The 12,733-nt window shown below is 57.0% G+C and overlaps 1 protein-coding gene across 1 annotated transcript in view; it reads left to right on the top strand.

Moving 5' to 3' along the window:
- Positions 1-12,438, top strand: part of C13H16orf74 (chromosome 13 C16orf74 homolog) — a 37,829-nt gene extending 25,391 nt beyond the window's left edge. Inside the window, exons 4-5 of the mRNA XM_046682057.1 lie at positions 9,422-9,540; positions 11,899-12,438. Of these exons, the coding sequence (XP_046538013.1) occupies positions 9,422-9,540; positions 11,899-11,957 (178 nt within the window). The 3' untranslated portion in view covers positions 11,958-12,438. The remainder of the gene's footprint in view (positions 1-9,421; positions 9,541-11,898) is intronic.
- The last annotated feature ends 295 nt before the right edge of the window (positions 12,439-12,733 follow it).

Below are 12,733 nucleotides of genomic sequence, written 5' to 3'. Positions count from 1 at the left end.
GTTGGCCGGGCTGCCCCAGACACCTCCGTGTAATGTCGCACGTCCTTATGATAGCCCTTCAGGTTCTGGGTCCTTATCCAGGGCGAAAGCTCCAGGGGCCAACCGCATGTAGCCCCCTTTGACTTAGCTGCTTTGCAGGTGAGGAAACAGGCTCCGAGAGGGTAAGAAACTTGCTCAGGCCACACAGCAGCGAAGGGCAGACTGGGGAGCCTGGTCCCTCTGGCCCGGGCTGTACTGCAGCTCTCGGGCGCCTGCTCTGAAATGCCAGGCTGCTGTCGCGATGGTAACAGCTATGGCCGTGGTTCTCAGCGGCAAGGGATCCCCCCACCAACCAGGTAGAGATGCCAGGTTTAGGAGAAACAAAACACAGAACAGGATGCAAGGTACATTTGAATTTCAGGTAAATGAGGAATAACTTTCTAATGTAAGTATGTCCCAAATATTGCGTGGGACATACTTATACTAAACAATTATTTGTGCTGAATTTTATCTGGCAACCTCATCTCCAGGGGACACTTGGCAGTGTCCAGGGACATTTTTAGTTGTCACAACTGGAGGATGCTACAGCAGGTAGAGGCCAGGGATGGTACTCAACAGCCCCACCACAGAGAACTGGAAGGGTGGCCGGGCGGGCAGGCGGGCGGGCCTGCCAGAGGCCGTGCTGGGGGGCAGGAGGGCAGGTGGGCTGGACAGGGAGGGAGGGCAATGCCTCGCCCCACCTGCCTCTTCCTGGCTCCGCCGCCCAGGTTCTCTCTCCAGCTGTTCATCCCTGACGCAAGCTGGGGCTTTTTCCTTAATTAAAAAGAGATTTAAAATATCCACTGCCGTCTTCATTGGGCCCAGGCTGCCTCGAAAAGGTAAAACCTCCCAAGCTGCCGAGGCCTCATCCAGAATAATGCAAGGCTTTCCCCTTAATTGTAATTAAAAAAAAGAGAGATTAAGCGCATCTGGAACCTCAGGGGCATTTGTCAGTTTGTTTTTTGAAAGACCTGCACTGAATCCAGACACTCAGTCATCTCTGAGGAATTAGTGCTGGCCCAGCTTCCACCCAGCCCCGGTGCCTGTGTTCCTGCCCCCGGGCCTTTGTGCGTGCTGTGGCTGACCCGAGCACCCTCTCTTCCATCTCTCCTGCTGCTCTCCTGGAGGCCTTTTCTGACTCCCACTGTCTCCTGCAATCGTGCTGCTCCCTCCCACCATCTGCTCCTCGCTCCTCCTGTCACTGACGCAGATTCTAGAAGGTGCTTATTTGTTCCCTGGCCCCTCGGAGGACAGGCTGCACATCCAATCCCACATGACCCTGGGCAAGGCCCCTGACCTCTCTGTGCTTCGGTGTCCCCATCTGGAAGATGGGCGTCTCACTGTCAGCCTCACTGGGAGGACCAAATGATGAATCTTCACGAGGAGCTCCCACGGTCCTCACAGCCCAGCAGTGTGGGCCCCTCTCTCTGTTTTTCCCAGCAACCCTGACATCTTTGGGTCCCAGTCTGCTGCTGGAGCCTGGAGCAGGAGGTGAGGAAGGCAGAGAGGGTGGGGAGGAGCAGAGAAACACCTGTCGAGACTGTTCTGTTTTCTGCTGTGTGCCCAGCACCCGGAACAAGGCCCAGCACACAGTAGGTGCATCATAAATGCCTGTTACTGGGGCCGAGCGCAGTGAAGTCACGGCCAAGGAAGCAGGAGACCTGAGAGTGACACCAGCTCTTGCCTTTCCCGGAGCCCGTGGCTCTTCCAATGCAATAAGGAAAAAGTGTCTCCAGGTGTTGAGTTGGGACCAGGGATATTTTATGAGTCGCCCTGCAAACAGTGTTTAGCCCCCACACCAGCTGTGCGACTGCGAGGGTGAGACGGGGTCCCTCACCCACGTTCAGGGGGTGGGTGCACCCAGTAGGTGCTCAACATTGCCTGAATCTGCAAATAAGCGGTAAGATTAGAATCTCTTGCTTTTCTTAACAGCTTGCGTTAGTTGACTGTGCGCCACGTGGCCAGCCCTGGTCTTCTCCCCTGCAGAGTGCACGCCGCGATGGCACCCACCTTGGCTGGAGGGAGGCCTTCAGGGGGCTTCTTAGTCCCCTCAGCACCCCCTGGAGGCAGGGATTGTTACTTACCCCCATTTTGCAGGTGGGCAGACGAGGCTCCAAGAGGTGGATTGGAGCCCAGGTGTACGTTCTGGCCTCGGCGGCACTGTGGGTCCAGCAAGCCCACTGTGCACGCGATGGTGCCTTGGGAAAGGGTGGACGCATTCCCCGATGGAGTCTCCCAGCTGGCACCAGGATGCCAGTCTGAGCGCCGTTTTTAAAGGGACCAACAGAGGGCGCCCTTGAGCCGCGATGGCCGCAGAGTCTTGGCTGCAGCCACATGACCGCTGTGGACACTGAGAGGCGTGGGGGCCACTGAGAGCTGGCACAGGGAGTGGTGCTCTGTCCCCCAGGGCCTGGAGCGTCCTGAGCAGAGCAGAGGCCTGTCTCAGGGCTTCTGAAGGATGAGAAGTGGTGGCTGATACCAGGAGGGGTGGGGTGGATGCCCCGGCCAGGGGCCACCTGGCCTCTGTGTGTCCTCGGGCACGTCGCCTCCCTTCTGCAGGCTTTGGTTTTCTCATCTGGAGAATGGCCACAATCCTAATATCCACCCTGAGGATTCATGCAATAGTGGAGATCTCATGCTCAGCCCAGAGCCTGGCATGGGCGATGCTTAAGGAAGACTAGCTGGTCTCAGGGGGAGGGGGCAGTGGTCCACACCACCCCCTCGATATCCCCCAGGCCCTGGCCAGCTGGTTCACTGTCGGCCACTTCTCCCAGGCTTGGCAGCACACACCCCACAACAGGTATTCCATTCCTACAAGATTGGCATTGTAACTCGATTTTTACAACCGGGGAAACTGAGGTTCAGAGAGTAAAGCCACATGTTCCCACAGTCACCGTAGCCCAGGGGTTCCCAACTCTGGCGGTTAGACTCCTCTGGGAGGTTGTAAAAATCCTGGTGGCCACGCAGAGCAGTGAAATCAGGCCCCCTGGGCTGGGGTCCCGCACTGGTGCATTTGTAAACTTCTCTGGTGATTATAGTGGGCAGCCAGGACGGAAACCACTGCCCTCCGGCGGGGAGAGGGCAGACCAGGTTTCAGAAGTCTTCTGACCTCGCGTACAACCCTCACCATTTCGCCGGCCTCCTGGAGCCCAGGGTTTTCTCCATCTGGCTTGCTCTGTGCCCAGCTGAGACAGCGTACGCCCCAGAGCAGGGGCCCCGTCAAGGCCGGGTCACAGCCCCCCGCAAGGCTTTCTGCACAAGCTCCCCGTCGCACCCTAAAATCACCCTGACGGCTTGGGATGGTTCTGGGGCGCTGGGATCTGCCCCCGGCCCCTCTCTCCCTGGGGCCTGGCCCCCAGGAATCCCAGCCAAGACCTTCCCCTCAGGAAATGGGCTCTTAATGGCCCGAGGCGGGCACATAATTAACAAATAACAATTCTGGCGTTAGCACAAATGAGCTCCTTGTCTGGGGCAGGGTTGGCATTTGTTTTTAATCCCCAAAGTCGGCTTTATCTCCTGAGAGCTTTCCCTCCTGCTCAGCCATCTCTGCTCGAGGCTGGGCCACCGGGGGTTTGAGAGGAGCTGGAGTCCCACCCTCCCCCCTCCTGCCTCCCCCTCCTCCCCCCCTCCTCCTCCCTCTCCCCATCCCCCTCTCTCTCCCCTCCCCCTCCTTCTCCCCTCTCCCTCCTTCTCCCTTTTCCCCTCTCCTTTCTCCCCCCTCCCCTCCCTCCTCTCCCCTCCCCCTCCCTCCTCCTCCCCTCTCGCCTCTGCCTCCAGCATCTCTCCAGGGCCCCTGAGTGACCTGACGCTTCCAGATGAAGAATGTAGGCTTTGTCGCCAAGCTCCCGGAACATGTTAAAATGCAAATGCGGGGCCCTGGGAGGAGAGTGGCTTTTCCCCATTAGCATTTTATTTTAGAGCTTTGGAATATTCCCGAGGAAGGGGCTTCGAGGCTGGGCAGAGAAGCTCCCTCCTGTTCCAGATAGCAATAACCAGGTCTTCCTTTTGTTGCCGGCTCTCTGTGAGCCGCTCTTTGTGGATGATAATGGAGAGAGCTAACAGGACTTGAGCACCCTCCAGGCCCCACTCGCTGGGCCCGTGCTTTCTGTGAGTTCATTCATTTCATGGTGCCCACAGCCCTTCAGAGGAGGATGCTGTCACTGACAGCCGCCAGCGTCAGGGTGCTGTTTTGTTTTTGGCGTCAACGAGCCTCAGGCTTTGAGGCTCTATAATTGCCTTTTAGGACAAGGGGCATGCCCCAGATCCAAACTTCCCGAGGCCTGGATATTAGAGAGCAGGGATGGCAGACCTCGGTCCTTGGGCCAAATCCGCTGCCCGTTTTTGTAAAAAACGTTTTATTGAGACACGCCCATTCATTTACATATTGTCTGCACTGCTTTCCTGCTGCAATTGCAACAGTGATGGCAAAGCCCCAGAGTAAAGGATAGTTACCGTCTGGCCCTTCTCAGGAAGTTTGCCAGCTTCGTGCTGCAGAATTGTGCGTCCAGGAGGCACCGGCCTTTGGAGTCAGAGGGACTCGGGCTGGACTTCATATGCTGGCTGCACACACACTCGCTGTTCAACAACGTGCAAGTCCTTACTCGCTCTGGTCTCCAGGCTCCGCATCCTTGGGGGTCGTGCTTATCATGCCCGGCGCCGTGTCTGGCATGTGGCAAGTGGTCTGTGGATGTCTGTGGTTGCCAGTGATAACAGGAGGGCCTCCTCTCAGTGGCTTCCTCTTCTTTTTTTTTTTTTTTTTTTAAAGATTTTATTTTTTCCTTTTTCTCCCCAAAGCCCCCTGGTACATAGTTGTATATTCTTCGTTGTGGGTCCTTCTAGTTGTAGCATATGGGACGCTGCCTCAGCGTGGTTTGATAAGCACTGCGATGGCTGCGCCCAGGATTCGAACCAACGAAACACTGGGCCACCTGCAGCGGAGCGCGCGAACTTAACCACTCGACCACCGGGCCAGTGGCTTCCTCTGATTGGTCTCACGTTCTGCGTAGGAATGCAGGAAGAAAGGGCTCTAGGACTTTAAAGGCGGCCTGGAAGCCACCACTTTAGATCACGTGGGCAGTGCTTGGTGGGTGTTCCGAGGGCCTTGTACTCTGACAGGGAGACATGGCCTCTTCCTACAGGACTAACCAGCCATGTCGATTCAGGGGGTCCTGGGGACTCCCCGGGGAGGAGACAGGACTGGGGTTCGGAGGATGAGGAGGTGGCTAGGAGGTTGCCTGGGGGAGGAGAGCAGAGGGTGCTCATCCCTCCAGGCGTGGGAGTGGCGTGAGGGAGGGGAGGCAGCCTGTGCTCACTGAGAGCTGGCTGCAAGCCGGACTGTGTCATTCTCTCCCCAGCCCAGGGGGGTGAGTCATGCCACCCCCATTTTTGTCAGTGGAAACAAGAAGTGAGAGGGAACCCAGTCCACACGAGACCACCCTTACTTCTGACACCAGCTGTGAGTTTCAGGGTTCCCAAAGCCACCGTCAGGTTCAATAGCTCCCTAGAGAGACCCACAGAGCTCACAGAAAGTGCTAGAGGTCACAGTTATGGTTTATTACAGGGAAGGGGTACAGATTCACGTGAGCCAAGGGAGCAAGTGTGTAGGACAGGGTCCAGGAAAGTTCCAGATGTGGAGCTCCCATTGTCCTCTCCCTGGAGTCACAGGTGCATTGCTTTTGGCAGAGGCGTGTGACACACGCACACACACACACACACACACACACACACACACACACACAGTATTGCCAGCCAGGGGAGATCACCTGAGCCTCAGTGTTCAGAGTTTTCTTTGGGTGTTCTGGGCTGAATTGTGTCCCCCAAAATTCATATGTGAAAGCCCTAGCTCCCAGTACCCTAGCATGTGACCTCGTTGGGAATAGGGTCATTGCAGATGTCATGAGTTCAGATGAGGGCGTGCTGGAGCAGGGTGGGCCCCCAGTCCGGTATGACCGGCGTCCTTATAAAAGGGGAGGTTTGGAGACCGCCACACACACAGGAGGAACAGCGTGTGAAGATGAAGGCAGAGATTGGGGTGGTGCTTCTACAAGTCAGATGAGGCCCGAAGACGGCCAGGAAGCCACCAGAAGCTGGGGAAGAGTTCTGGGACAGAACCTCCCTCACAGCCCCCGGAAGGAGCCAGCCCTGCCGACAGCCTGGTCTCGGACTTCAGGCCTCCAGGACTGTGGGAGAATACAGCTCTGTGGTTTGAGCCTCCAGTGTGGTACTTTGTAACGGCAGTCCCAGGAGATGAGTACACTGGGGTTCCCCTAGGAAGGCAGGATTGATGGCCCAGGTGGCACATCTGCCTCCAGTCCCTCTGGGTGTCACCCACTGCTCACATTTTTCATCTGTCCGGTATGACCAAGGCCCCTGGGCAAACAGAGGCCCTCCTGCCAGGCCTGGCATCCCGAGGCCTCAGAGGTGGCCTCCCAGAAGCCAAGGACAGAGGCTGGACCTCCTTTGGGGCAAGGTTAGATTCTTTACTACTCAGAGGCCCAGAGAGGAGATGTGACTTGCCCAGGGTCACACAGCTTGTGAGCAGTTGGCCTGACTTTGGAGCCAGGGCTCTCACCCCTGTGCCTGCTGCCTGCAGCTTTCCCGAGCACAAGGCCCAGGTCAGGCTGCAGGTGGGCGTAGAACTGGGCCTGATTGCATGTGCCTGCCTTTGTAGAGTCAAACAGACTGTCTTTGACAGTCCAGGCATGGACTGCCCCTCAGAGCAATGCCTCTTAGGTGACCAGGTCACCCTGAGATGCCCCACAGCCATGTATGGTGTTCCCACTGTGCACTTGCAGTCCTTTCCTCCTAGGGTTGGGGCAGGCCACGCTAACTGTATCAGTTATCTAGGGCTGCGTAACAAATCACCCTCAAATTTAGTGGCGTAAGCATTTATTATCTCACAGTTTCCGTGGGTCAGGAAATTCAGGAGTGACATGGCTGGGAGGTTCTGGCCCAGGGTCTCTCCTGAGGTTACGTTCAAGCTGTGGGCCAGGGCTGCGCTTTCATCCGAAAGCTTGACTGGGCTGGAGGATCCACCTCCCAGGTGGCTCCCTCACACGGCTCTTGGCTGGAAGCCTCAGTTCCTCCCACGTGGGCTACACCACAGGCTGCTCGAGGGTCCTCACGGCATGGCTGCCAGCTCCCCCCAGAGCGAGAGGGCAAGGAGGAAGGTGCAGTATCTTCTATGACCTCGCCTTGGAAGTCACACACCAGCCCTTCCGTCTTATCCCATTTGCTAGAAGCCCTTCTCAGTCCTCCCACTCTGAAGGGGGGGGGAATTAGACCCCGCCTCTCGGGGCCACACTTGAGAACCACCACACTGACCCTGTAGGGGTCATTTAGGAGCACTGTCTCATGTGCCCAGGGTGGACCTGAGGAGCAGCAGGAATAGAAATCACCCCATTCCTTAGCTCCTGCTGTTGGCCGGGGGCCAAGATGCTTGAGCTAGTGTCATCCCAGTCTGGGGCTGTTTGGGGAAAACACAATGTGGGGGGGGCGAGGGGAAACGAGACAAGTATTGTGACGCCCAGCTCAATGGTGGTGGTTCTTTTCCATGTAAGTAAGACACTCCACTTGCCCTGTCCCGGGCGCTGTGCTGGGCTCAGAGGAGACAGAGATGAGTGAGGGAGTGGCTGCCTTGCGGACGCTCACAGAAAAGGGAGACGGAGCTAAGAACTAACCATTTCAGTACATGTGATCAGCGCTGGGAGACTGATGGATGCCTGAGTGTAGACAGACGAAGAGGGGTGGGGATCAGACCTGTGAGACACCTTCCCCAAAGAAGAGCCTATTGTGTCGGGCTTTGAAGAGTAAGTAGGAGCTCGTGACCCTGGCAAAGGGAGAAGGAGCATTCCAGGCAGGGGAGCAGCGTGTACGAAGGCACGGAGGGGCTGGGGAGCCCTGGGTGTCTGGGGGACGGTGAGCACTTTGGGGAGTGTGGACGGGTGGCTGGGAATGAGGCTGCAGGTAGTTTGGGCCACACTGTCAGGGCTGAAAGCTGGGCTAAGAGGTTGACTCTAATTTATGATCAACAGTTCCCAAAGTGTATTTCATGACTCATGGTTCTGTGAGATGTTAACAGACATTCCTCCAAAAACAGACCCCAAGGTTGTCTACGTGCAGGAAGCCCAGGGTGAAGCCTAATTCAAGCAGCTTCCTTCCTGCAGGACTTCTCAGAGCCTTTAACTCTCTAACATGCTTGAGAATCTCCAAGAGAGGGAAAGAGTAGATGAGATTCAGTCAACCTTCAAATATGTGGTATTCCCAAACTCATGTGATCATGGAACCCCCTTCCTGACAGAGTCTTAGGAGGCCAGCATTCCAGGGAACACACTTTGGAAATGCTGCTTGTAGGTAATTGTCAAGCGCTAGTGCGTGTTTTGAGCAGGTACGTGCTGTGATGAGATTTGCCGTTTCTGGCTGCTGGTGGAGGGTAGACTGAAGAGGGAGAAGCCAGGAAGCAGAGAGACTAGTTAGGGCCATGAGGAGAGAGAAGGAAGGATGTCACAGACATTACAGGGTGTCATCTGCGGGCGAGGTGGTTGATGAACCTGGCTGGGGGTTGGAGCGGAGGACGAGAGGGAAGACCCGCGGCTGACGCTGTGGTTCTGGCAGATGACGATGCCGTTGACTCAGACGAGAGGCGTGGAGGAAGGAGTTTGGTGGGGTGGATGGTGTGGGTGCTTTTGTCAGGGGGACTCGTAACTGGCTCGGTCGAGTTACCTGTGCTTAATTTACGGGAGAGGTGGGACAACAAATTCAGCCACTTAGAAGAAATGGACAGATTCCCTGAAAAGCACAACTTGGCGAAACTGACACAAGATGCAACAGAAAACCTGACTAGCCCCATATCTATGAAAGAAACCAGATTTGTAATCAAAAGTCTTTGCACAAAGAACATTCCAGGCCCGGACACTTTCATTGGTGAATTCCATCCAACACTTGAGGCAGAAACAACACCGATCTCGCACTCTTTCAGAAAATCATTTGTGGGAGAGGCAACTTCACGCCTGGCTTTGAGTCAGACAGGCCTGGGTTCCAGCTCAAGCTCTGTTGCTTTCATCTGTTTGGAGTCAGGTTTTGAGGACCTACTATGTGTCGACACTGTTCAGGGCACCAAAGATACCTTAGTGAACAAAGCAGATAAAACTCCCTGGACTCACCAAGTTATGCAGGCGTGGACGGGTCATTTAACTGTCTTGAGCCTCAGTTTCCTCATCTGTGAAGTGGGAGCAGCCGTCCCCTCATTCCCAAGAGTTGTCAGGACTCACAGTGATGGTCAAGGGAGGGAGGGAGGCAGCGGTGGGCAGTTCCCAGCGGCCACTGATGCTTGTCTCTCTGTCATGTGTGTGCATGTGTGTCCCCCACGGCCTGCCTTCTCAGGCCTTAAAATGTGTGTCAGCAGCAGCAGCAGCCACGACGAGGCCCCCGTCCTGAGCGACAAGCACCTGGATGTACCCAACATCATCATTACCCCCCCTACCCCCACGGGTATGATGCTGCCAAGGGACTCCAGGCAGACAGGTGAGGCCACCCCGCCACCACTGCCAAGCCGGGTCGGGTCTGGGGGACAGCTCACGGGGACCCCCTTCTGTGCTCCGGGTCTGAGCTCATGTCCCCGCTTCCCCTGGGTTTATTAAAAATTTATGCTTGGATCTGCATACACTCCACCGTGGGCCCCTCGCCACGGCACCAGCCCCAGCAAGATGTGGCATGTTAAGTAATTAGCGAGACAGCCCCTGCCGGCAGCCAGGCGAGTGATGGATGGGGCCAGGCGGGCTCGCCAAGGTAATTGATGGATGCGCCTTCCCCTGCCAGCCGGGGCCTGGTGCTCCATCTTGCTGGCGCAGGGGTTCAGCTGGACAGCGCAGGCTTGGAAACATATCCATGCCAGGGCTGGGGCTGGTCTCTGGGGCTGCCGGATGCAGGGAGGAGAGAGGAGATGGCCTTGTTCCCGGAGAGAGGGGGAGAGGGAGAGGCCCGAACTGGGGCCCCACGTGCCCCTCTGTGGATACCATTGGAGCCAGAGGGGCAAATCGTTCATTTATTCATTAAACAGAAGTGTTGAGCCAGACCTGCGCTTGGTGCTGAGGCTGCTCTTGTGAATGATAATAATCATAATACTAAGTAGTGGTTATGACGGCAGTAAACACTTTCCCATTGAGCCCTCACAGTCATTCTGCATTAGGTCCAGTTTTCATCTCCATTTGACAGATGGGTAAACTGAGGTTCCGACAGGGTGCGGCAGTCGCCGAACAGCCAGTAAGTGGCAGAGGCGGGACTCAGCCCCAGGCTCTGTGATCTGGAGTCCACCCTGTGCACCCCCAGGCTGGACGCCCTCCCAGCGGCTAGCGTCATTCAGCCAACCAACCACCGTGACACAGTCCTGCCTGGCTCGTGCTGGGGGACACAGGCTGACAAGGCTGACGTGGGGCTCGTGCGAGTCTGGTGGGGGGACTTGGGTAGACTTTTCCAGAAGGGCTGAGTTGGGATCTGAGCTTGCCCACCAGGTGAGTGACCTGGAGAAAGCCATGGGACCCCCTCTGGGCTGGGCCCTGTGTCAGTGCTGCAGCTGGGCCTTGCTCAGTCATGATTGCAGTGGGTCACACTGCTGTCACCTTCCCAAGTGCTGGGCCCTGGGTTAAAAGCTTTTCTGAGATCTTATTTAATTCTCATTCCAACCCTATGGGCTATGAGGACTGCCCTTATCTCTAGTTTATAGGTGGGGAAACTGAAGTGCAGAGAGGGACAGCGACTCACCCAAGGGCACACAGCAAGGTGAGAGAAGAGCTGGGCTCCTGCTCCAGTGTCTAATCAGAGAGCTCAGGGTGGGCAGCAGAGGCCCAGGTCCTTGCTCCCCACTTACGCTCCCTTCCCTCTCCCAGCCTCTGTGTCCTCATCTGTAAAATGGGATCATAACCACCTTCCCTGCTCCCTGTGAGTGCAGAGGAGTCTGATGGTTACAAGGTCTGTGGGGTGAGAGCCCAGAGGCCCTGGGCCCCCAGGAGACTCCTAACCCTGGGAGAGGTTCCTTTGAAGCTTAGGCAGTTCTGGGGGTGGATTAATGCCCAGGGGCCAGCACAGGGGTACCCTCCCGTCTGCTCTCGCCGGCGGCAGAGCTCGGATCCCGACCCTCTGCTCTCCCCATTCTGAAAAGGGCAGCAGAACGGCCACAGGCCTGGAGTCAGGACACCCTGAATTCAGATCCCAGCTCTGCCGCCCGTCAACCTGGGACTTTGAGCAAGAGGCTCCGCCTCCCTGTGCCTCGGTTTCCCCATCTGTGAATGGAGATGATAATGGTGCCTCGGTTTCCTCACGTGGAGGATCCGTGACAGGGAAGCTGGAGGGCCTGATTTCACGCCCTGTGTTGATGTTCTCGCCAGTGATATTAGGATGGGAGGACAGACCGCCAGGCCCGGGCAGCACGTCCTTCAGGCCACAGGCTGATACCAGGGGCTTCCCTGGGCAGCAGGGGACTGGCAAGAACTCTGGCCCTGCCTGGACCACCCTGCTGATTGGAGCAGGTCTCCTCCACTCTGGGCCTCAACTTCCCATCTCTAGGCCGGGGTCAGGGGTGAAGGAGTTGACCTCCCGCCCAGCCCTGGGCTCAAAGGCACCTCCCAGAAGAGACTGAGCCAAGAGCGGGGCCCCGGGCTACAACCTCAGGGACTCAGAGTTGGGGAGCGTGGCCTCGAGCCTGGGCGGAGGGGCCGTGGGAAAGCACCATGAGACTCGGCATCTGTGGGGTCCCCTTTAGCATCCGTTGACACTATTGCCCCTATGTCGGGGGAGCTGAGGTGGCCCAGAGGTGCCAGCTCCCAGGGAAAGGGGGCCTGGTTGGGGGGGGTCCATCCAGATGTTGATTCCCCCTCTGTCTTCTAGTCTGGCTGGATGAGACGGGGTCCTGCACAGAGGATGGGGAAATAGACCCCGAAGCCTGAGGAGGAGGCGGTGGACACGCATCCGTCGGCACCAGCTCCTGCTCTGGCTGCCCCTGGCTCCACCTGCCCCAGGGCGCGGCGTCACCTGGGACAGAGCTGCTGAATAGGCTGGATGGGAAACAGAGCAGATTCGGGCACCCGACCGGGAGAGATGTGGCCGGATGAGCAAGGAACCAGCCCGGCCCACCTCCAGAACGACGTCTTCCAGGCCCCACTGAGTGGACTGGTCCCTGACCTCCTCCGTGTTCTTGCCGACCCCAGGGCCATGGTGACAGCCCGGCCATCCGGGTGCCAGGGAGGGGCTTTCTCCTGGACAAACACACCCTCCCTGCACCCTGGGCCAACCAGACGGGTCAACACCCACGAGAACTTCTCGCAGAGGCGCAGCTCCATTTTTTATGAGTTGTTTTACAGATAACAAAACAGTCCAGAAAGTGATTTATAATTTTTTGCATTATAAATAAAGATCTTCTGTAACAGACAGTGAAGCCTCCTTCTTGGGCTGGCAGAGGAGACGGAGCGTGCCCGAATACGAGGTGGGTTTAAGAGCATCGCTTGTCACGGAGGGGCCAGTCCGACGGGTGACAGCTGGTGATGAGCCTTTGGAGAGTCTCGGACCCCTCGATTGGCAGGCCTGGGTGAGGCCAAGGGCACGGGCTCTGAAGTCACACAGACCTCATGTGAGCCCAAGCTCCGACCCTGCCAGCTGTGGGATCCTGGTCATAACGCATCTCTCGGATGGGAGGCAATGGTTTTTGTTTGTTTTTAGAATAACA

The sequence above is a fragment of the Equus quagga genome, chromosome 13 (genome assembly GCF_021613505.1).
Source record: "Equus quagga isolate Etosha38 chromosome 13, UCLA_HA_Equagga_1.0, whole genome shotgun sequence".
Lineage (NCBI taxonomy): Eukaryota > Metazoa > Chordata > Mammalia > Perissodactyla > Equidae > Equus > Equus quagga.
The sequence above is the reverse complement of the archived record's forward strand: the minus strand, read 5'-3'. Positions and strand labels throughout refer to the sequence as shown.